Source organism: Alosa alosa, chromosome 10 (assembly GCF_017589495.1).
Source record: "Alosa alosa isolate M-15738 ecotype Scorff River chromosome 10, AALO_Geno_1.1, whole genome shotgun sequence".
Classification (NCBI taxonomy): Eukaryota; Metazoa; Chordata; class Actinopteri; order Clupeiformes; family Clupeidae; genus Alosa; species Alosa alosa.
The window spans coordinates 28,230,344-28,253,749 of NC_063198.1; the positions used below are offsets into that span (position 1 = coordinate 28,230,344).

General features: G+C 41.8%; 2 protein-coding genes across 3 annotated transcripts in view; both read left to right on the forward strand.

The window, feature by feature from the left end:
* Positions 1-522: 522 nt before the first annotated feature.
* Positions 523-10,239, forward strand: bin2b (bridging integrator 2b). Of its 2 annotated transcripts, XM_048256025.1 has the most exons (14): positions 523-665; positions 849-937; positions 1,114-1,299; positions 2,238-2,318; positions 3,825-3,879; positions 5,183-5,277; positions 5,596-5,691; positions 6,495-6,602; positions 6,778-6,863; positions 7,439-7,514; positions 7,631-7,713; positions 8,147-8,813; positions 8,912-9,007; positions 9,253-10,239. In XM_048256025.1, the coding sequence occupies exons 2-14, from the start codon at positions 935-937 to the stop codon at positions 9,364-9,366; spliced, it is 1,746 nt and encodes a 581-aa protein (XP_048111982.1). In that variant the 5' UTR covers positions 523-665; positions 849-934; the 3' UTR covers positions 9,367-10,239. The 2 variants fall into 2 exon arrangements, with proteins under 2 accessions (XP_048111982.1, XP_048111981.1); XM_048256024.1 differs by having other exon boundaries at positions 523-937.
* Positions 10,240-11,847: 1,608 nt separating this feature from the next.
* LOC125302702 (testis-expressed protein 264 homolog) overlaps positions 11,848-23,406 on the forward strand; it is a 49,284-nt gene continuing 37,725 nt past the window's right edge. The window contains exons 1-2 of the mRNA XM_048256042.1: positions 11,848-12,486; positions 23,327-23,406. The exon at positions 23,327-23,406 is cut by the window's right edge and continues 142 nt beyond it. Of these exons, the coding sequence (XP_048111999.1) occupies positions 12,229-12,486; positions 23,327-23,406 (338 nt within the window). The 5' untranslated portion in view covers positions 11,848-12,228. The remainder of the gene's footprint in view (positions 12,487-23,326) is intronic.

Below are 23,406 nucleotides of genomic sequence, written 5' to 3' on the forward strand. Positions count from 1 at the left end.
AGCAGGGACCTAATTTTGTTGAGAAAAAATACTCCAAGACATATCATTTTACCATTATGATCTACAGTGCTGCCTAAACGTTTGTGAAGATATGGTCATTATTTTTTTGTAAAATAATAATAATAATAATTTTAATCAATTAAAATAACCTTGTTAACCAGGAGGCCAAAAAGGCCTGCGTACCTGCGATTTATAGCCTATACACAAACCAAATCATGCCATAATCTAACCATGTAGCCTATTAAACAAAAGTGGTTGATTTAACAAATGTTTCTGACATCTGTCAACGCGAGCATTTTAATTTGAATAGAATCATTTTCAGAGCTTGTTCAGACTTCCAAGACTTTCCCCAGTTTCACTACTACCAAACTACCACTGGGTGGGAGCATTTACCAAAGTAAATTATATCTTTTGGCACGTGGTTGCTCAAAAATAATTTAGGCTACTCTGGGTTTTCATTTGACTAACTAAAGGGAGAGATAAAAAAAAAACGGCCTTAATTATAATCTAAACAGGTTTCAGCTGTGCTGATCTCAGACGATAGGCCTGACGGGGTAGTGTTGAGAAACATTTGCGGGTTACTGCGGTGCTGACTTTTAACAGTGGCCTAATTAATGCAGCTAGGGCTAGATAACCCTAGGTTTATCGAAAACTTACCTTAACAGGTGAGTTAAATTTAGGATGTTCTCGTAAACAAAAAATATTTCAGCCAAGTGCAGCTACGTCATCTTACCACTTATCTTACATCATCTTAAGTTCTCACAATACTTGACTAACCGCTAAACAACTAAAGTTACGCAAAATACATTCTCTTACCTGTCTCTACCTGTCCTAATGCATCCCTAAAGTGAGTGGGTAAACTGCTGTGTGCGGTCTGGGCAACGCAGACCTGAACGCAAGCCAACTGGAAGTGCATTGATCGTATACGACTCTGATGGTTTGTAGTGTCAAGAAGGATTTCTTAATTCAAACAAAAACGCTGATGTTTTGTTTTAAGTTATTTATTGTAGCCTATGTAGATCACAATCGAGAGTATGACACAGAGTAGGTAGGGAATCCGTTAAGTGACACCCTTCTCCTTTTCTTCCCCGCCCCTCTTTTTTGACTTTCAAGGAAGCCATAAGATCGAAGACAGTTGTCTGCAGCAGGAAACTCCGTAAGAGAGTTGAAAGTGAGAAGAATAGAGAAGACAAGATGGCAGAGAACAAGAAAGCTGCTAATCTTGGTGGCAACATAGGGGCTGGAGCTGGTATATTTGCCAAACGCGTCCACAAATCATTCAACAGAGCGCAGGAAAAGGTAAGCTGTAGATTGGTTTGTAGCCTATAGCCTATGTTTAACAAACTGCATACGAAAGACATCAATATATAGTTAATCAGAACAGTTTGTGATAGTTTTGATGAGACCCTCTGTATTGAATTGTTTCATGGCTGTATTCAAAGATGTAGATTATAGAAAGTTGATTGGGTGGGGGGCAGGACTCATACAATATGACTGAGAATCAGGTACAGATCAGATCCTGAATTTACCATTCAGATGTGCATCAATTTGCCCTGTGATGGATTTGGACAGTAACGTTATTGTTGAGAACATGAGGCACTTCATGGTGTGTGGCCTGTATGTTCTGAGAAAAACTGTATTGAGATAAGAAACGAATCGTTGTAGTGTTGACCGCACACATGAGATGCACAGTATTTAGAAACTTACATAGCCTACAATTTCATTTGTCAATGGACTCTTGCTCTCAGGTATTTTATTGTTTAACACATAGAATTCACTGTTGATTTTCAGTCAGTGGTGTGAATGCTTAGCAGCATATTCATATTGCAGCTGTGTGGACACAAAGCTTGCCACTTCCTGCCTCTCAGTGCACTTCCCCTCACTCTTATCCACTTGTTACTCAGTGGTTTTCTGTTTTTCGGGTCTAGTTCTGTAGCTAAAATACTGCATTCCTGCCCTGCTGGCCCTGAACTAGTTCATGGTCATGTAACAAGTGGAAGAGAGTGGCTTCATGGATTGGAGAGTGCATTTGCTGTTACTGTTAGTTAGCTTAGGATGTTAAAAATGCTGTCCCCATAAAAAGTTCACTTAAAACACACTAATGATGCAGGAAAGTATTAGCGTTAAATTTGTATAGGGATCTGTCTTCAGGTATGTGTACACTTATTTAAATGGTCCCTGTGGTGATGTATGAGCTCTGAATAGTTTGTAATGATTATTGTCTTGTGTTTTGACAGGTTTGGCAAAAGCTTGGGAAGAGTATTGAGACCAGAGATCAGCAGTTTGAAGAGTGCTCTCTGAATCTCAATAAACAGCAGGTAAGGCACTGGGAACAGCAAAGCTCCTCTGTACCCTCAGGCCCCTAACCCTGGGTTTGCAGCACAGGGATTGTCAGACTAAAAGCAAATGCATGAAAACCAATCTGTGGGACTCCAGAGAGCTCCTGCGTTTGGTAAACATTGGGCGGGGGGCATAATTCTCAAAATGGGATAATAGTCAGTCCATTATCAAAGCACGTCGTCTCTGTGTTTACTGTTACCCTTGCTCCAAAACTCATAGTGTCACATGAAATTTGTTGGCGATCTTAAAACATGGCATAGCGTAGTATATGGTACGTTCAAATGTTTTGAAATACAAAGTGTCACGTGTATATAATTAGTCTTTCCATCCACATGCATTCTGTCCTGAGGTTCATTCCAGAGTTTCCCATACATTGACTTATTTGTGGCGGCCCACCACAATATCAACATTGACCACCACACAATGATTTTCCAGGTTGTACTAAATTGTGCCTAAATCTGGTTAGCATCATAACCACACTGTGCTAATTTGTTAAAAACTGTTGCATTCAAGTTAATTCTGCAAACCTACCACCACAAATAGAATTCAATTCTGTGGGAAACACTGTATTCTATATTTCAGTATATTAGATGTAGGCCTACTCTATGTCTGTGTTGAAGATCATGTGCATGAGAGTAGCACCTGAAGGAAATACTATGCACACATGTATCTTAACTCCATTACAGGAAGTCACTCCACCCTGACAACCAGGCATTTGTTGTTCACTGATACTCACTGTGGTTGCCTCTGTGTAGCCCAATGTGCCATAATATTTTGTACTTGACAAACATAACATTAAGACATATTCATACCGAAGTGATGTAGAAATGTTACGTAACATGGACTGACTCATTGTCCACCCAGTAAGAGTACATGTGTAAAGGATGAACAACTACTTGGTCAAACAATGTGACAAAGCCTCATGCTGCAATACAGCTGGTCTGCGTGCCACTCTGGGTTTGTTGACAGTTTCAATCATTGTAGTAGCTGGTTGTCAATGGGGTGACTGTTTACTCCTGTGTTTAAATACTAAATGGGGCAGCTGTGACCTACTGGTTAGCGCTTCGGACTTGTGACCGGATGGTTGCCGGTTCGAACCCTGACCAGTAGGCACGGCTGAAGTGCCCTTGAGCAAGGCACCTAACCCCTCACTGCTCCCCGAGCGCCGCTGTTGTTGCAGGCAGCTCACTGCGCCGGGATTAGTGTGTGCTTCACCTCACTGTGGGTTCACTGTGTGTTGTGTGTTTCACTAATTCACGGATTGGGATAAATGCAGAGACCAAATTTCCCTCACGGGATCAAAAGAGTATATATACTTACACTTCTACTTACTTAAATACCAGTCACCAGTCCACTAAGCAGATCGTAATTTTGTTTTTTTTTTATATGTAGGTAGAAGAAATTTGTAGTCTAGCAATTGTCACTAGTGAACTGTAGGACTCCCTCTCAAGTGTTGTCTTGTCCGCATTTCCTTCTCTCTTCAGACTGATGGAGCGAGGCTTTTCAAGGACGTCAAGGCCTACTACAACGCTGTCAAAGGTACTGTAGCCTGCTCACTGTTTCTCAAGTCCTGCAGTTTGAAAAGCAGCCCACCAGTTTGTGAGCATGGCTGTTGATTTAGTTTTCATAGTCAAATCAAAAGAATTAAGAGTGTGAGCTTGTACGCACCTCTCACATCATTAAAACATTTTGGTTTACTTGTAGATACCAACTTGAACGTGGGTTTGCCCAGTGTTTTATCTTGCATGACTTCCTAACAACTAATTTTGAAATATGGTTGTTTTTACTGGGCTACTAAAAAAATTACAACCATGTCTTTGGTCTAGTGACGTGTGCATTCAGCTGGTTTGAAGTTGGGTGATACACTACAGTGTGTACCCAGGACTTGCGATCGGTAGCAGATTTGTATGCAGTCCACCAAAGACCAAGGTGTTGATTTGTGAAGATTAGACTCGGAAATAGCACAGTGATGATAGCTAGGAAGGGCATACTTTCAGATCTCATTTTGTGGAAAAAGAAAAGCAAGAAGTGAATGTCATTTATAATTAGAACACTGGAGTTTCTCGTCTGTCTGTGTGTGCGCGTGTGTGTCTGTGTGTGTTGTGTGAGTTGGGCAATACTGTCTACGTGGCTTTAAGATGAAATACCACCTATATTATGCACTGGTCAGCAAGGCGTCACCTCCTCTGCTGGTGTTCAATTGAATGGCAAGGCAGAGAGGAGAAATGATTGCTTTCACTGAACTATTCGGGGCCACGGCAACCTCGCAGGAAACCACCATTGTTTACATGTTCGAGGTGGAGGTGTAGCTCGACTCTGACTAAATACCACATTCAAGCAGCCATGCAGTCCAAATGCTCTTCAGCTTTGCAGTACCAGATGTCCAGACCATACGAATGCTTACAGGACAATAACCGAAGAACCAGAGAAAAAATTGCTGTTGATACTTGTAACACTATCTAAGATCAGCTTAACCACACCAAAGCAATTTTGGAATGGGGTTTGCAGATTCCAGTAAATGCACGAAGAAGCAGAGTCAGTGTTAAGTGTTTCCTGTCCTCTCTCTGTTTCTAAGCTAGTTTAGTTTTCAGGAGAAGGCCACTCTTGTCTGGTGCTTGGGTGGGGGGCAACTCAAGAACAGCTTTGGGAACTATATGGATTTCATATTTTCTAAAAATATACGATTGCACTTAAAACAAGAGACAGCCCAATACTTCTTCAAGATTTTAGTTGGATTTGTACTTTCCTAACATGTCCTATTTTTTCTGACTACATAAATAATGTAGGTAGAAGTATTGTTCATTACCTGATGTGATGGATATCTTTTTCCCTTTTCCCTCAGTTATCCACGAGACATCTAAAAAGCTCTCCCAGACGCTCCAGAGTGTCTATGAGTCTGACTGGGAAGGACAGGAAGATATACCAGTCATTATTGAGGTAAAAGTGTGTGTGTGTGAATATATAGTGTAGTATCGATCCTTGATTTATCAATTTGTACAGTGCCAACATGTGTCCAATGAATCATTGATGATTCCCTCTACAGCTTTGTTTGCAGACTGGTCGAGATAGTTAGTAATGTGTTTGTGGTTACGCAATGCATACATGACTCATCATTTGGCTCATTTGTATAGTGAAGTCAATGTAGAATACTGAATAAATATTGGCGCTGTCTTGACTAGAAGAACTCTAAATCTGAAAATTTAAATCTCTTTCCCTTGTATTGTCTTGTGGTCACTCTGCCCATCTCTATTTTAGAGTGAGGATCTTCTTTGGAATGACTATGAGGAGAAGTTGAACGATCAGATCATGCGCACCATGGAGAACTACACCAGTCAATTTCCTGAAGTCAGAGTGGGTGTATCACTGATCTCTCTCTCTCTCTCTCTCTCTCTCTCTCTCTCTCTCTCTCTCTCGCCACATCACATCCCGTCACACTCACAGAGGAAGAAAAGCCCAGACTCTGCATTTTCATTAAGACCCACACCTGCCATTTGGTTCAGTTGTGGGTTTTCAGCTGAAGGAGCTAATGCATAAACTCCACATTCCTAAGTGAACAGACTCCGCAGACTGTTGCGTAAATATTGCACAAGTATTCTTTCCAAGGAACAATGCCACAGAGCCCATTTGTTTCCCCTGTCCAGTCAAATGTACTCAAGTCTGAAATGCATAGCTACATATGAAGCATCATTTTAGATATTCAGTGGACCATATCAGTATTGTTAATCCCTTCTTTTTAATGCCAGTTTTCTACTAGCATATCAGAATAGAACCAATAGGCTTAGTGCATTGGTTACCCATCACCTTGGCAGGCTATTTTACCATCTGATCCAAAGCCTTCACTCTTGTTACAAAGTATAAGGCAGGGATCACATTAGCCAGCGGCAAGCGGCAGGTTTCCTATTGTTGTGGCGTAACGCTAGCGTTGGACAAGCTGAATGTTGAACTTGGTTCAACTTTCAAAGCGCAACGCGAGCGTATTCAATTGACAAACTGTTTGTGTTGCTTAGGAGCGAGATAAAACTTTATTATGGTCTGAGTGTTGCCTTACGTTTGCCGCTGCCGCTTACTGCTGGCTGATGTGATCCCCGCCTTACACTGATATTATTGGAACTGAATTGAAGTTGCAATGTGCTTTCCTCCGCTTCCCCCCCCAGGAGCGGGTGGCCAAGAGAGGCAGGAAGCTGGTGGACTACGACTCAGCCCGTCACCAGCTGGAGGCGTTACAGAGCGCCAAAAAGAGAGATGAAGCCAAGATAACCAAGGTGTCGCAACAGTGGCTGATCTAGTGTGTGTCTGTGTGTGTGTGTGTGTGTGTGTGTGTGTGTGTGTGTGTGTGTGTGTGTGTCGCGTGCGCTTGTCTGTTAGTGTTTAGGACCTTATCCTTTCCCTCTCTCCTCTTTGATATGCCTCATGTCCATCCTCCCCGTCTGTCGCCAGGCAGAGGAAGAGTTTAATTCAGCGCAGAGCATCTTCGAGGAGATAAACAAGGAGCTCAGGGAAGAACTGCCTCAGCTCTATCAAAGGTAGACACACTGACACACATTCTAAATACACCCTTTTCTTGCGTACTGTTGATAAAGGTTCCTCCAAAAAGGAAAATGTTGCCCAATGTCAGTGGGAGCACGCCCAAACAACAACACTTAGGAGTGTTTCCCAGCAACATTGCTCAAAAAGTTGTGTACCAACAGCTTTATTGCATGTTCAGTATGATGGGGGAAACTTGTAGGAGCATCAGTCATACGCACATTGAGTGGCTGGTTTAAGTCTTATGGAATTTAAATTCTCAGAGATTTCACGTTACTCATGGCTAGCTAATTACCAAGGCATTCAAACAATAGTAAAGCATTGTATACAGTCATCTGCTGGAGTTGTTTGGTATGGTTTTGCACAACTTCTAAACTGCTGTCAACTAGTCATGTCATATTTGCAGTCCAAATCTGGCTGCTTTTACTGCTGTCTGGAGTTTTATAATTGGGGTAGGGAAACTTTAGAAAGCTGTCTACAGCAATATTGCTCATTGTTTTGTTTGTCCCCAAAGACCCATTGATATAGTGACCTCTTCATCTGTTTTTTTTGTTCTGCTCCTCTGTGTCTGTAGCCGAATTGGATGCTATGTGACCGTGTTCCAGAACCTCTCCAACCTCAGAGATGTGTTCTATAAGGAGATGAGTGTGGTAGGTCTCTCTAGTAGTATTTGTTTAACAAAATCCTTTTCTGCTGGGAAAACATGCGTGCTACATTCAAAACTTCCAATAGATGTAGAATGATTCTGTGTGTGTCTGTGTTTAAGCTGAATCATGATCTCTACAATGTGATGAAGAAACTGGACACTCAACACTCGGGCAGTACCTTCATTATTAAGGGACTCTCAAGGTAAGTCATAGTTAAATCTGTAAGAGCTCATGGAAATGGTTCTTTTTTGAGAATTGAAATAAGCATAAACATTTATGTATGCAGATTAAAACATGATTTGATGTAGGGAGCATTTGTAAACCTTGATGTCAAGCTAGCAAGTTCATTTTTGCCTGCTAAAATAACCTTGGGTTGCTGTCAACAAGTCATTGTGTAATGTTTTAATAGCTGAGTGGTTTTCAGTTTGTCAGACTGACATAATTCAGTGCAGCAGATGAAGCAACACGTTGGTCAAAGGCATCAGAATTATGACAGTCTGACATTCCAGATTTGCCATTGTTGGTTCCCTTTGTTTGTGTCTTTTTATTGGTCATTTCTTGTTTTTTGTTCTTTTCTCATACACAATGGTACATGTAACTGCCATCCTCTTGGTATGGGTCCTTTTCCTGTGCAGTGCCAAGTCTAAGAAGAGGAAGTCCCTGGCCATTTCTGCTCCCATCCCCTGCAACACGGCCTTCCCCTCCAACCACCAGAGCTCTGCCCTGTCCACCCCACAACGGATGAGCACTTCAGAAGACTGCAGCGTTACCACCGATACAGCCCCCAACGAGACCGTGGGTCACGGGGACAGCAACTCGGACTTGGAGTCCGTCAGCCTGACTGACAGCGACACCCCTTCAACCCACAGACTCTCCATGTCATCCGAGGGGGAGATCCCCAGGACGGCGGCATCGCCAGAGAACGGGCACCAGAATGTGGAAGCGGCCCAATCAGAGGATGGCTCGAACAAGCAGCAAGAAAACATAGAGCGCTACATGGACGCGTCCGACGTGCAAGTGGTTGAGGCTGAAAGTGAAGCGCCAAAGTCACCAGGAGCAGATAAGCCCAGGCGACCACCTCTCCCTGTCCCGCGCCTCTCCTTGACCCCCTCCGAGGGCATGGCCCAACCTGCCGAAACTCCAGACACCACCGCAACAGCAGACAGTGCAGAAACGGCAACGGCGGCAGCAGCCACTGAGGAGAGCAGAGCGGACGAGAGGTCGAGTGAACAAACAGAGGTGTCCGCTCCATTCTCAGCCCCTGACTCGGACAGCTCCAAACCCCCTCGCTTTCTCTACAGGGTAAGCTCCAGGAGTTCAGCCTTGTTTGTGGTTTAAATGAAGTCATGATGTAGTCCTAATGTCCTAGAGTGAATGCTGTATTTCAATCTTGTGTCCAGGCCAAGGCCCTAGAGACTCAGAAGTCTGACGATGACATGCTGCTAGTGTTTGACAAAGATGACATTATCCTCGTGTTTCACGACTATGAGGAGAAGGTTAGTTTGTTTTGAGACTTGTCAAGATGTTTACATTGTGATGTTTTTGATACATGCAATAGTATTGTATTGTGGCCTAAATGTTGTGACATGTAGCCTCTGTGGAAATCCTCACCCCTGGTCATAAATGATGTACTGTAATGACGTGCATTTTGGCTGCTCATCAAATTGTGAATTTTGTGTGCTGTTGGCACTCGCTGTCTCTCCATGTAATATTTTCCTCTCATTATGTGTCACCCTCCCAGCCCGAGGGCTCTGTGTGGGGCGTGAGGGAGGAGGACTGGATCAAGCTCCCGGATCTGGTGCTGCTCTCAGGGACTGTTATGGAGAACCTGATCCAGCGCCTTGACGCTGACTGAAGGCCAACAACCCCCTCACCACCCCATACCCAGGTCTTAACCTCTGACCTCTTTACCCCAACGTGCTGCGTCCCATGTGCTCCCTGGCTCCGTGGCAGAAAGACCTCGCCCATAACAACCGGAGGACGTCACCAGTGTTGCAAGCGGTCACAAGACGGAGCTCTGGTCAGCTTCAGCTCTTTGCACGAACAACAAACTTTGCCCAGCATTGCTGCAGTGTCCACTCTCCAGTACACACTCTGCTAGTGATTTCTTATTCAGTATTGTGCCTTTTTTTCTAATCTCTATAGCCAGAGATGTTCTCCCCTGTTAAAGGGGGTTCCAAGAACATGGATTAGTTCCTTCCTTCCTTCCTGGCGAATTTCAGTTGGAGTATGTGGTAAACCTACAAATAGAAGAGCCCCATGGCTTCTTTCTCACTGCAGGAAAACGCCAAAGGGCTCTTTGATTCAGAGGTTTACAACTTACTCTGACTTAACTAAGCCAGACTAAGAACTAATCCATGTTCTTGCAGCCAGTGTTTTCCAAATTTCAAATTCATGCTGCAAACAATGAACCAGTTCATGACGGACTTCTACATTCCACTCAAGACCATGTCTGTCCCTGCTTATGCCTGAACTCAATTTATAACGGCTTCATCGTAGCTCTTACTCAGGCTACAGAATCTCTTCCAAAATGAGGGAATATTATTTGTTTCATTTTTTTAAATGTATTTCTTTTTTAAACTGTGAATGATATTACATTTTTGTGGGTATGTCTTGAATGTATTTTTGCCTAAATGTTATGTACAAAAAATGTAAACCAATGTAATTGTATGCTTTCATTATGTTAGTAAGTCATGTTTTCTATACAATAAAGTTACTTTGACCTTTATCTGGCCCGTTGCTTTGGATTGACTCTGAATAATCTGCAATCTACAACAATTTATATTGATTATTTATTACAGATTGTAGAAAACTTTTAGCTGATATTTCAACCTGGGAAATGGCACAACCCAAACTAGCACCAGGAGACGCAATCTTATTTGGTTGTCGCCCTCTGCTGGACAAATGAAAATGAAGAAAAATGTCATGAATCAGAGTTAATGGAGGCAGTTTGAGCTGACCAACTAATTTGAGGAAATTAGAGACTGCTGTGATTTGGATTAGTTTTTCAATCGTGTTAAAGCATGAGGTTAAAAATGGAATTAAAAAGGTTAATTGCATGTTATTGTCCTTAGAGCAAAAAATGAAAATGAGGGGACATCCACCAGCCTGGCCCTGCCCAACTCTATCTCTGCTCATTTTCATCTCACTGAAATAGGAGTACTAGTCTGGCTCCTCTCAACCACCAGGATTGTGGGTGACGAGAGGAGATGACAATGGCAGTGGTAAATACTAGTAGCAACACCTGCCAACTTAATTTTTTTTTTTTTTACAGTCAGAAGAATGTAGATATGTACAGAAAAGGTAAATATATTTCTTCTTGTAGTTTGCAAAGTAGGAAGTAACATTTGGAATCCCTGATAAATTCGACTGGTTAGGCTGGACCAATGATTTCAGTCCATTTTGGATTTCAAGTCCATTTTGATGCTAGGGTTGGAAACATTTCAGGCTATGTAGCCTATTTACTGAGGCTATACTGAATTGATGACCTTCAAAGTTGAGTTTTTGTCAGGGCAGGTCCTGTTCTATTCGAGAGAGCCACAGTACAAGTGGGTCTCAATGAAATAGTTAATTTTTACCCCCCAATTTCCACTTCATATATTCATTCAATATTCAATTGCACATTATGCTATTTCAAACTGTGTGAAAAGGTAATGATAAAGCACATGGATTTGTTTACAAGCTAGCGAACTGTTAGCATAAGTTTGGCAGAACTATGTGGATGTTACAAGGTAAGAAACACGATTTAAAACGAGTTTCTTGTTTCTCACTTCTCTTTCCGGGACGGTAGTCTCAATGTTGCAAGGTTGGTTTTCCGCCTGGGGACGCTAGGCGCAGCGGGGAAAGTCACCATTTTCACCGGAACAGGTCATTTAACCATCCAAATGATTTCTAAACGGGTTTATTAAGTTGAAATAGTTGCCAAGTTCCCCTTTAAAGTGTTGGTCTGGTTTTAAAAGCAAGCATGCATTTATTTATTTAAAATTGAACCAGGATTTTAAAAATAAGCAAACTAACAAACAATAAACAATTGGTTACCAGAGGATCTTGACTGCACTTATGAGGTATGAGGAGGCCATCAGGCTATTATGAAAAAGGGGATTTTTCTATTTATCATATGTTGCAAATGGGTCTTGGATTGAGTGCATTCGTGGGTTTATTTAACATAAGATTATCAGTTAGTTATTTTAACAAGGATCAATAAACTGATAAAACATTTTTACATTACTCTCATTATGGACAAAGCCCGTTTAAATTTCTCTGTTATGGAAAAGTGATAACCCGGAAGTGAAAGCACTGAACTCGAGAGCAGACATTCGCTGGTTCTTTTCACTCACAGCTGAACCAGAGACCGTCTGGCTGAACGAAAAGTAATGTTTGAATGGAATACAAGTTCAGCAGCCTCTCGGTCTGTCAGAGAGGGTAAATGTTTCTACCAGATTACAGAAAAGCACATCACCGAGTCTCGTCCAACTCCAAGTCACCACGTTTTAAAAACGAATTGTACACGTTCTTTAGTCAGTTGTATGCCTTAAAGACACTAACATTAGTTAGCCACCAACTCTACGATAACCTGCTAGCTAGCTACCTAACAGGTAAATTGTAACATGTAACATCGGCTAATTCGTCTGGTTTTACTGAGATTGAGGTTAGTAGGTTAGAGCCAGGCGCGGCTGTTCCTAAATGATCTCCACAGAGTCTATTGCCATTGATAGACATGTCTGGATGGCAGGTCCTCGGAGTTGTCGGCATCTTAATATTAAGTCTGCTGTTGATGGCCGTCGGGTACGTGATGTACTCGGGCCTCTTTTCCGAAATTAACATCCGGACCGGGTCACCTCCAATGAGAAATATCACAATTGCCTACAAGTTTAAGCAAGGACCTTACAAAGACTGTGGACCGCTCTTTACAGAGTGTAGTAAACTTGGTCCGAAGCTCTCCACCATTGGGGTTTTCTACGATGATCCAAAAAAGGTGAGGGTCAGTTAGGATGACTACAGGGTGTTCTTGGTGGGTGAATTATAATAATAAGTGCCTATACACATCTGATAACGTAAACATTAGAATTGTATAGTCAACCATAAAATTAACTCATTATTCTGTTCTGTGTTTGCTGAGATTCTTAGCCAATGGAGGTGATCAGAAATGTATTTCATGTCTGATGTAAGTCATACTGCCAGAGTGGGGAGGGATTGGACACCAACAGTTAGCTTGACCTAAGTCTGTCTATCCAGTAGTAGGCTATCCAGCACCACAGACCATACAACAGTCCTCATTTGAATGTAATGTCATGTGTGACATTTGGTGTTATCCAAATGAGCCGATAAAAGAACACAGAAACACAAGACATTAAGAAAACGTAAGGTGTATTAGAGAAAAATAAAAGAATAGAAGAATAGTTGTAGGCTAGTCAGTAAAGTATGCCATTTCAATGTGAAAGAAAAAACATTCAAATCCAGTTACCATGTATCCCAAGACACACTAGTAGGCCTAATCATGATTGTATGGCAGTGGGGCAGATAGAGTTCAAAGTTTGTTTCATTCATAATATCTTCATGCACTTTCCACCGATAGTACAATGACAGATTAGAAAGCAACTATGTTATTTAATGTAATGTGGACACTTTTTTGTTTTGGTAGTGGGACAAGTAAAGACTAAAGACTTGCTGAAACAGGAGGTTTAGGCCTTCCCATATAGCTGTTATAGTCGGTTAACATAACTATGTCGGTTGTGCTACCGTTCCTTTTATCTGAAGCCATCATTTGTCTAGTCTGCATTGACAGATCATTATTATTGACCTAACCTGCTACTATGCAATGGGTCATTCCACGTCAATTCAACCAGGGCCCACGCACTTAGGTCTCAAAAAATTCTGAAAAAATTACCAGGTGTACCTATGTTACCCAGGAGACACACTGTAAAATTACTCTTATGTAAGATCAATACTTTCCAAGATACAGCCAGTTTTACAGGGGAGGGGTGTCGATTTTGTTAGGGCTTTTTTGTTTTGTCAAAGTTCACAAACCAAAGCGTAAAGAACTAAACCATGTAGGAGGCTCAAATTTTGCATGCTGGTACATAAATAGGAATAGCATGTAGCAAAATCAGTCACGTTTGAACAGGTCTGGATAATCCTGCATGGTCATAGCTGTCCCTATTTGTGGGAATAAAGTTTTTAAATATTTTTTGTCTCCATGATTGGAGTTTTTTGTCTGGGCATTTTCTGTTTAAGCATTTTTCAGAAGACATATTGACCATTGACATCAATATGTTTTGTATAGAGCTACCACAGGTTACTCTATACAACCACAGGTAACAGTGTGGTGACTCTATATAAAACATATTGATGTCAATGGGGCATTTTGCCCATGTTCAGGGTGGAAAATAAAAAAGAAAGATTTGCATAAGACAAGTCAAATTGGTGTTTTCAAAAAGAAGGGATCATGGAGAATAAGGAAAAAACATATTTAAAACATCTCTGTATATTCCCACAAGGTGTTTGGGTGCTCTGAAAATGATAACCAAAATTATTTTTCAGACTTGTGAGGTCTGCTGTTCAGACCCTGAAGGGATTTATTTTCTGTTCATTTGCTTTTGTGAGAGTGTTTCTACTTATCTCAGTAAGGAAAATAAATCAAGAGCCTATGTTGAGTACAAATATGTCTTCTGAAGGCTTAAACAGAGCCCAGCCCAAAACTCCAATAAAATTTGTATCAACTTTGTGGGACAGCTATGACCATGCAGGATTATCCAGACCAAATGTGACGATTTTGCTACATACTATTCCTATTTATGTACCAGTATGCAAAATGTGAGCCTCCTACATGGTTTAGTTCTTGCGCTTTGGGCTTGTGAACTTTGACAAAAAAAAGAGGCCGGACAAAATCGACACCCCCCTCCCCCTGTAAAACTGGCTGTATCTTGGAAAGCATTGATCTTACATAAGAGTAATTTTACAGTGTGTCTCCTGGGTAACATAGGTACACCTGGTAATTTTTTCACCTGGTAAATTGAGACCTAAGTGCGTGGGCCCTGGTTGAACTGACGTGGAATGACCCCAATGCTTTGTTTTTTCCAGGTACAACTGTCATGATAAAGCTTGATTAATCAGATCTGTTTTCCACCACTAGGGAGCAGTGTTGCTTTGTGTACCATAGTGTGCGTGATGGGTTTTGTGTGAGGGGGTGGAATACGTTGTACATTTTTCTCCATTATCAGATGTGAAAAATAGAATTTAATTTTACACAGGCTTGATATCCTGTGTTTTCACAATGAGTTTCTTGTTATCATGACAGATGTCATCACTGCTGTGGCTTCAATTGGAGCTTTATTTCTTGGTTTTCGTGTTTCCCTGGCAATTTCTCTAGGATCCAAACAATGTTTTGAATGATTGAGTGTACACCCTTGGCCGTTTCAAATATGCTCAATATTTGCACACAAGAACATTGTAAAATATTGCATATTAACTTGGAATTGCTGTAGCCTATAGTCTAGTTGTACCAGAAACCCCACCCCCCCAAAGCACAGAGACAATGCTAGCCAGAAACATTTCAATGCTATGGTTTGTGTGAAATCGGAGATTAGGCTACCTTGTTTGTAGGATAACATGGCTTTAAGGTGTTTTCCCCTCGTTCAGCCTAATGGCGTGCTTCTGTCTTGGCTTGTCTCTCTGTATCTGGTTGGACTCTGTTGGGGGTCTTTCTAGTTAGGCCTTGTACAGTGTTAGCACAGCTGTACTACAGGCATAAGGCACAGGACTGTGTTTGACCCTTGAGGTCAAAGTCACCCGTAATAAACATTTCGCTGCTTTGGAAGCCAGTCCTGGTCCATTGAATGAATATAGCTACTTCTCTCTCCCTCTTTCTCTTTTTCTCTTTTTCTCTTTTGTCTCTCTCTCTCTCTCTCTCTCTCTCTCTCTCTCTTTCCCCCCTCTCTCCCTGACAGTTCCAGGATTGATGAACTACTGAGTCAGTCCTAGCCTGAAACGTTGGGTTGTGTTTAAGAGGCTGTTTTTCAGTACACAGGGATTGATGAGTGTATTCATTGACATTCACATCATTGAATGAACTATACCTGACATGATGAATGTTCTTGTTTTTGTAACATCAAGTTAATGTGGGCATATCAGATCGGGTTAATGTTATTGTGAGTGTATATTGGTCGACTCGACACTAATTGTGTTAAATAACATATTTGGTAGGGCTGAGCGATTCATCGAATTTTAATTGAAATCACAATTTCAACAAATGCAGTTAACAAATTGCCATTGCTGCAATGAATTATTCAGCTCATGACTATTGATTATTTTTGAGGATTTTGAGTTAATTTACAAACAATCAAGCAAATGCACTATGCAAAACCTATTGTCGAGTTATTGCTATCTACTGAGGCAACACAATGAACATGGAGCAGCATTTGAAAATACACCAGCAGTATGATAAATGTACAGCAAACAAAGGCTCGCAGAAGTAGTGCTGATCTTGGCCAATAAGACAAAGTAAGCAAACAACAATTTCAGTCATTTGTAATAGTGAATATTTAAACTGAAGCTTGACTTTCAGAAATGATATCGCTAATCAAATCGCAATATCTGTAAGAAAAATCGCATATATTTTTCCTACATCTTCTAGCCCTAATATTTGGATATCCCCAATGACCAACACTTGATTGAAAACACATTCTCAGCTCTCATGGAACTAAAATATACTTTTACTGTTACCTCACCATCTAAATGTTCACTGGTTGCATCTTTGATAAATAATTGTGTCCAAGGTTGAGTTCATATTCTGTTTGTATTTGTTGAAGTCAAATGCTTTCCTTTTTATTACCCCAAGTAGCAGTTTCACTAAGTGCAGTGCAACACTCGGAAAAAGGAAACAGATTCCCCTTCTTTTCCATCACAGAAAGAAAAGAAATTGACAGGAGTAATGCGTGCCTGTGTGTTGTCAAGAGATCATGACTGACTAGACCACGAGGCTCTGATGTTTGATGTGATTGGGTCTGATTGGTGCCTCCTCTCAGCCCAATAGCACATGAAATAGATGGTGGTTGTCTGTTCCTCAGTGCACTTTGCTCTTCGGTTGTGATCTCAGACCCTAGGCCTTGTGATGTGACCAGCAGGACTTCCCTCCCTGCCGGTTTCATCCATTATGCAGACACTTGATCTTCTCTGAGTCACAGGAATCCTCCTGTGCCATGTGGCGAAGCAAGAATTCAATCTGACAAGAAAGGATACTCAACCGTACTGTTTGTGCAAAGTTTCTCATCCTTCGAAAGCAAATGAGAGTAAAGCTGAAGCTGCTGACCTGGAGTGAGGCATCAGTGTTTTGTCTATTCTGAGTTGTGTGGTGTTTGTCTGCTCTAATGGCAGTATTTAGCCTCTCATTTATGCTGCAAAGCGGGAATAATGTTTGTGATTGAATGTGATGACCTCTGGTGTCATCTGTTTTCACAAAAAACATCTTTGATTGTAGCCTTGGCTATCATCAAGTCTGTGATATGGATCAGAAATTATCACTCCACACCAGGATGCACACAGGAAATCTGTCAACACCCACAGTTCATAGGATATACCATCATTGACTGGAGGAGACATTCACACGCTTTCCAGTGAAAGCCGTTAAAAGCAATCTTAAAAAAATGACACCCCTCCCTTTCATGCTCCTGTTAATGAGCTGGAATTGTTTATAATGTTGTCTGAGCCACAGTAAGTGGGTTTACATGGACACTTTTAATCCGATTAGAATCGGAATAATGGCTCAATCGCAATAGAAATGATACATATAAACACCTTGGAATGAAGGAATGAAAGGGGTGGTGTATTCCACTCTTATTCCGATTGAACAGACATGTATACGGTCATTTGGGTTGCCCGCTATAGGTTCTCAGTTCTCAAGCAAAAGCAAAGCAACTGCTATTCTGATCGAAGATTGTACTGTAGAATACTTGTAAATCATTTAATCATAATGACAAAAAACCTGTCCATATTAACGCGGCTGCTGTTTTTTCACTGTTTATGGAGCCAGGATTCTGTACTAACACCTGCGTTTTTCGTGCACACACATATAGGCCAATGAACAGGCCCACCACGAGGAGCAATTAAGTATTTACGAAAAGTGTGTTTTTAAAGAGTTACCTAATCCAACTTTTTCAATCTCACCAATCCAATCTCAATTTTTAGGCGAAAACTACAATAAAGTGGAGGGATTATGAACCCTTGAGACAAATTGGGTATACCTTGTCTTACAGGAAGCAGTCTTCTAGAGACATGCCTGAAAAACCCACAGGGTCCACAAAGAGCAGTTGAACATCTTAAAGGCTGGTTAAGCAACCACCTATTCTAATGGTTAATTTGGGGACCTTGCATCTCACACAAATCCATGCTATAATCTCTTATTGTCGTCATTGTGCCATGGTAAGACACAGAGCATCACACAGTCGTTGCCATGGTAAGACACAGAGCATCACACAGTCGTAATTTGTACTTAAACAGGCATGTCCATAGTTGTTTCTATTCTGTAGTAGGGCTGCTCGATTATGGCAAAAATCATCACCACGATTATTTTGTTCAATATTGAGCTCACGATTATTAAACACGATTACTCAGTTATTTTGGAACTATCATCTATTTTCAAACCTTAATTTTTGTACATTTTTAAATTGATGTTTTATTGTAATCCAACAGGAAAAAATAGTCTAGAGTCTGAAACATAACAAATTGGAAAAAGTGAAGCACTGTGAATACTTTCGGTATGCACTGTAGTTATCTGGGATGATGTATCCTATGACTATAGATGTTTCTTATGTTAGCTAGAATGATGTATGACTTGATAGATGTGCCCTGTATTTTAGCTGGGATGATGCAACTCCATAAACATACCTGTATGAGGTAGCTGGAGTGTCGTGCGACTTGATAGACGTGCCGTGTGTGAGTTAGGCGTACTGGGATGGTTTGTGACTAGATAGACATGCCCCGTATGAGTTGTCCAAAGCCATCTTTGTAACTTCCCCCGGTCTCTCCCTTCCTCTTAATCCCAGGTCTCTAATTAGTAGCTGGCTCAGGCCCCCACTCACTTAGCACACAAGCCTGGCCAAGTTCAGCGTTCCAACACGGCTAACTGGCATAATGATCTCAGTTCATTAGGAGCCCACAGCGTCACTTGCAGTCCCAAGGTCAGAAGCTTTCATGGAGACTGCTTTTTCTCATCGACTCAGTGGGGTTTGAAAACAACAAGCACCCCCCGGCATGAGAAGATTTCTCCTCAGCAGCCTCTCAGGCCTCAGTGCTTGTGTGTTGGGATGGTTTCTGATGTGTTATTGCCTTCACTCACCAAACAGTCAGCTACAGTGTGGAATAGACAGGAGACCATATTGTTTTAGCCTTTTCCCCACTACGTGGGATAAACCCATTTTGAAATTGCTTCCATCTGTTTGTCCATCCATCCTTCTGTGTGTCCACTCATCTGACTGTAAGAGTTCTGGTCCGATGTAGGCTTCACTTTTCTATACAAAACAGAGGGTCACCATAGCTTGGTTCTCTAACATGATTATCCAGGTCTTGCTTGTAGTCCAGACTCCAGATGCTGGAATTTGGTTTCACTTTGGTTAGTATTGTGTGACAGGGGTATAGGATCTGGTCTGATCTGCTGTATTGTACACTGGCCTTTTCCAACAGGGTTACATTACATTACATTTACATTACATTTAGCAGACACTTCTTGACCAAAGTGACTTACAAATGTCAGCTATATTACAAGGGATCACATTGTCCCCGGAGAAACTTGGGGTTAAGTGCCTTGCTCAAGGGCACAATGGTGGAAGCCAGGAATTGTACCGACAACTTTCAGGCTACTGCACGCTAGCCCAGCTCCTTAACCACTACACTACCACCGCCCCAATGTATATAGGAGGATATATTGTATAAGAGAAGGACTGATTGAACGTGTGAGTGGCTATTAGATTGACTATTGAAATCAGTAGCCCTTTTTATGAAATGGCAAATTAGATACATGAGTGTTTCTCTTCGTAAAGGTGGTAACACTTGGTTTAGTATAGACTGTGATATGTTTTATGGAGGTCTGATATTTAAACCTTCTGTTGTGTGGACTAGATGGAAAGTCTGGATACTCTTGATTTCTGTTCCCACGTCAGAAAAAGAAAAATTGTGTATCCATTTGAAAGGAAAATATTGTTATTATCATTTGTGCTAATTTACAATCTCAGTGTTGGGGAGGAGAGCACACAGTGTGGTTGGAGGAGTGCGATGCACGCTGTCACTGAAGTGGGCCATTTCATTTCATCAGAGGTGATGAAATCTCTACCTCGAGGAAAATAGCCTAGATGAGCAGCGACTCGCCCCGGGGAGGACAGTCCACCTCCCACATCTAATCACAAGCCCAGGTGGGAAATCCAGAGAGGCCTCCTAATGGGGGTCTAATTCATTAGCCTACTCCGGCACAGCTCTAGATAGTAAGGTCTCCGAGCGGGTCACAGAGACACAGCTAAGAAAAGAAGCAGAGTGCAGGGGAGCGGGCTTCTCATAGGAAGAGCTGGGCCGGCTTTGTGCCCAGAGCTACCCTGGAGCTGTTCCCAGATGGTCCCTTTGTGCGCTGCGCCGTCATGACTATTTGGTGGGCCGTGACCTCCAGAGAGGGGCTCAGTCCTGTACGCTCTCCTCTGGAGAGGGAGGGGAGTTAGGGCCTCAGCAGAAGCGTGCGGCAGGAGAGCAGCTGGAGATGACTTGAGCGGCAGGGTGCATGCAGATCCGCCCTGTTTCAGCTTTTCCCTCCTTTTCCGTTTTCCGCCCGTTGCGTCGAGCAGCCTTCAGCAGCTTCTGACATCTCGCAGTGAGGCAAGGATGGAACACTTCAGGAGGCTCTCTTTGAACAACACTGTGTGTGTTTGTCTGTGTGCGCTTGTGTGTAGCACTCTTTTGTGTGTGTTTGTTTGTTTGTGCGTGCGTGAGCAAGTGAGAGGATGAGTGAGCGTGAGGGTGGTTATTGCGCATTAAGTGCATCAGGGCTTTTTTCAGTTGCATCTGATAGCCTGGCGCAGTTTAATTTAGATACTAATGATTAGGCAGTGTCAGACAGTCTGATGCGTGTTGACACTGGTGATGACACATCAACAGTGCGTGGTATCTCGCTTATCTGCCTTGCCAGGGATACACGTGACATTTTTCTCTTCAGCGCTAGCACCAGCAGCATTACATTACATTACATTACATTACATTTAGCAGACACTTTTTGACCAAAGTGACTTACATATGTCAGCTATATTACAAGGGATCACATTGTCCCCAGAGCAACTTGGGGTTAAGTGCCTTGCTCAAGGGCACAACGGTGGAAGCCGGGAATTGAACCGACAACTTTCAGGCTACTGCACTCTAGCCCAGCTCCTTAACCACTACACTACCACCGCCCACAGCAGGGTCATCCATTTGAAAACAGCCAATATCGGGGTATCATCAACTACCACTACTAGTTTCCAGCCCTCTACCACTATTAGAACAGATGTTATGTGCTTCCAAAAATGACAAAAGATGAAATGTGAAATTCCAATGTGTCAATTAGGGCCGTCGCACCCGAAATTAAAATGGACGCCACAGGCAAACCGTTTGAGATGTTGACCTGAAACTTCAGATTCCTTTGTTTGGTAACATAAGGCATATATTCACCGCTTTTCAGCAAAATCTGAGAGGTGTCATGTACATGGGTGGCTGAGTTGGCGTGGAATGACCCAGCAGTGAGTGTTGTATCGCCAAGTTGGAAAGAGTCTCTGGTGTTCTCTAGAATAGTTTTATTGTTGTCGATGGATATTCATCTTTAAATCGTGTCCTCAAAAACCTTGCGTGGAGGATGTTGGTTGAGTGAAGGCCTACTCTTAGGGATGTCTTGAATCTAGCATAGTCTAGTCTTTGTGAGGCCTTCAGATGGATGTAGTGCAACTTCAGGTTTACACTGTAATGATTAGAAACATGACAGACATGCTGAGAGGGGATTTAAAGGTAGAAAGAGACCGAGCGAGATTGAGTTTGCTGCTCGGCAAGGTGGAAGTAATGGAGGTCACATTGTCATGATTCACCACCTCATAAACTTTTTTGAGTTTTAAAAGAATTGAGCTCTGCTGCACGAATGCTAAGTTTCTCATGTGAGTGAATCCTATGTCCGTGAAAATGTTCCAGAATGTTCTTTAACGGCTGTGATGGGGAAGACAATAGATAATTCCCTGAGGCACATGATACACACACACACACACACACACACACACACACACACAACCACACAATATGAGAGAGAGAGAACGCGTAGAGATAAAAAGAATCCATCTGACTGACCCTTCCTCATGTCTGTGTGAACAGATAGACATGGCGAGGGTGATCATCATGATGCCTCCTGTGGCTGACTGATCAGATCTGCACTCCTCCCATAAGGAACTCACACACACACACACACACACACACACACACATACATACAGTGCTGAATGCTGACAGTGAGGGTTCATTTGGTACGTTTGGAGTATGATGGCCGCTGTAGACTCTCCACAAAAAGCCATAGAAAGTGTAGATCTGCTGAGTCAGAATAAATAGTGAATACTAAATACATTTTTGCCTCAATCCAGTAAAATGAGCATTTTGCTCTTTTGCTTTAAATGAAAGACATATATGTATTTTAAATAATATAGACTGATAACCAGTCTCTACTATGAAAGTCTGAGTTTGTAGGGGAGGGGCCTTAAGGCACCACTGAACTATTCAATGCCTCACTTAAGGGAAGAGGAGAGATAGACTTCTCTGCATAGTCTGTCTGCCTCTTCACCCCCTCCATGTTTGGATACTGTCTGTCCACTAGCCACTTTTACCACTGTCTTTATGCCTCACTGTTTGCGTGATAATTAGCACATATGCATAACCCCCTCCATGCCACAGCCGAACTGTGACCACACTTATACATTTTCTTTAAATAGTTAAATATATAGATATATAGACTTTACTTTACTTTATTTCTGCATTGTTGCACTATTGGACTTACTCATTTGCACTATCACCATGACCACTATCACCATTGCAATACCACCATGACACTCATTCACACAGAGCACCTTAGAGCACCTTACCATACCTTACTATGCACAGAGAATCACACGTTCAGTCCATGCCTCAGTCATTGCAAGCGCCTCTGATTGATTAATCACCACTATGTGGATACTGTTTTTAGAATTGATTTAGATTAGGTGTTAGTTAGTATAATTTGTATTTTAGTATATTTAGCATATACTTTATCTTCTACTGTCCTTATTGCTTAGTTGTGTTTTTATATTATATACTTTAATTACTCTTTCTGCTGTTAAAGAATGTGTTTGTGTTGTCTGTATGCTTCTGAGACCTTGAATTTCCCTGGGGATCAATAAAAGTATCTATCTATCTATCTATCTATCTATCTATCTATCTATCTATCTATCTATCTATCTATCTATCTATCTATCTATCTATCTATCTATCTATCTATCTATCTATCTATCTATCTATCTATCTATCTATCTATCTATCTATCTATCTATCTATCTATCTATCTATCTATTTTATCTTTATATTTTGTTTACTATTAGTGACTACACACTACAAACTTTAAAGTTTAACAAGAGTTGGTGAAGGCAGCCAACATGTTAAAGCAGTGTTAAATTGGCACAAACATGCTCATTTACCCTGTACATTTACAGTGCCTCAGCAGTGCATACATCTGTAAGTACATGTGGAACTGAAACCAGTGCTTGTTATCCCTCATGATTTATATTGTATGTGTGTGTGTTGTAGGTGCCTGGGCCCTTGTGTCGCTGTGCGGTGGGCAGTGTCTTGAGCGAGGCGGTCGGTGCCCCCTGTGCGGAGACGCAGCT

Coding starts and splice junctions, on each gene's coding strand:
- bin2b (XM_048256024.1), top strand. Junction 7,714..8,146: donor ATTATTAAGGGACTCTCAAG/GTAAGTCATAGT, acceptor TTTCCTGTGCAG/TGCCAAGTCTAAGAAGAGGA. Junction 8,814..8,911: donor CCCCTCGCTTTCTCTACAGG/GTAAGCTCCAGG, acceptor TCTTGTGTCCAG/GCCAAGGCCCTAGAGACTCA.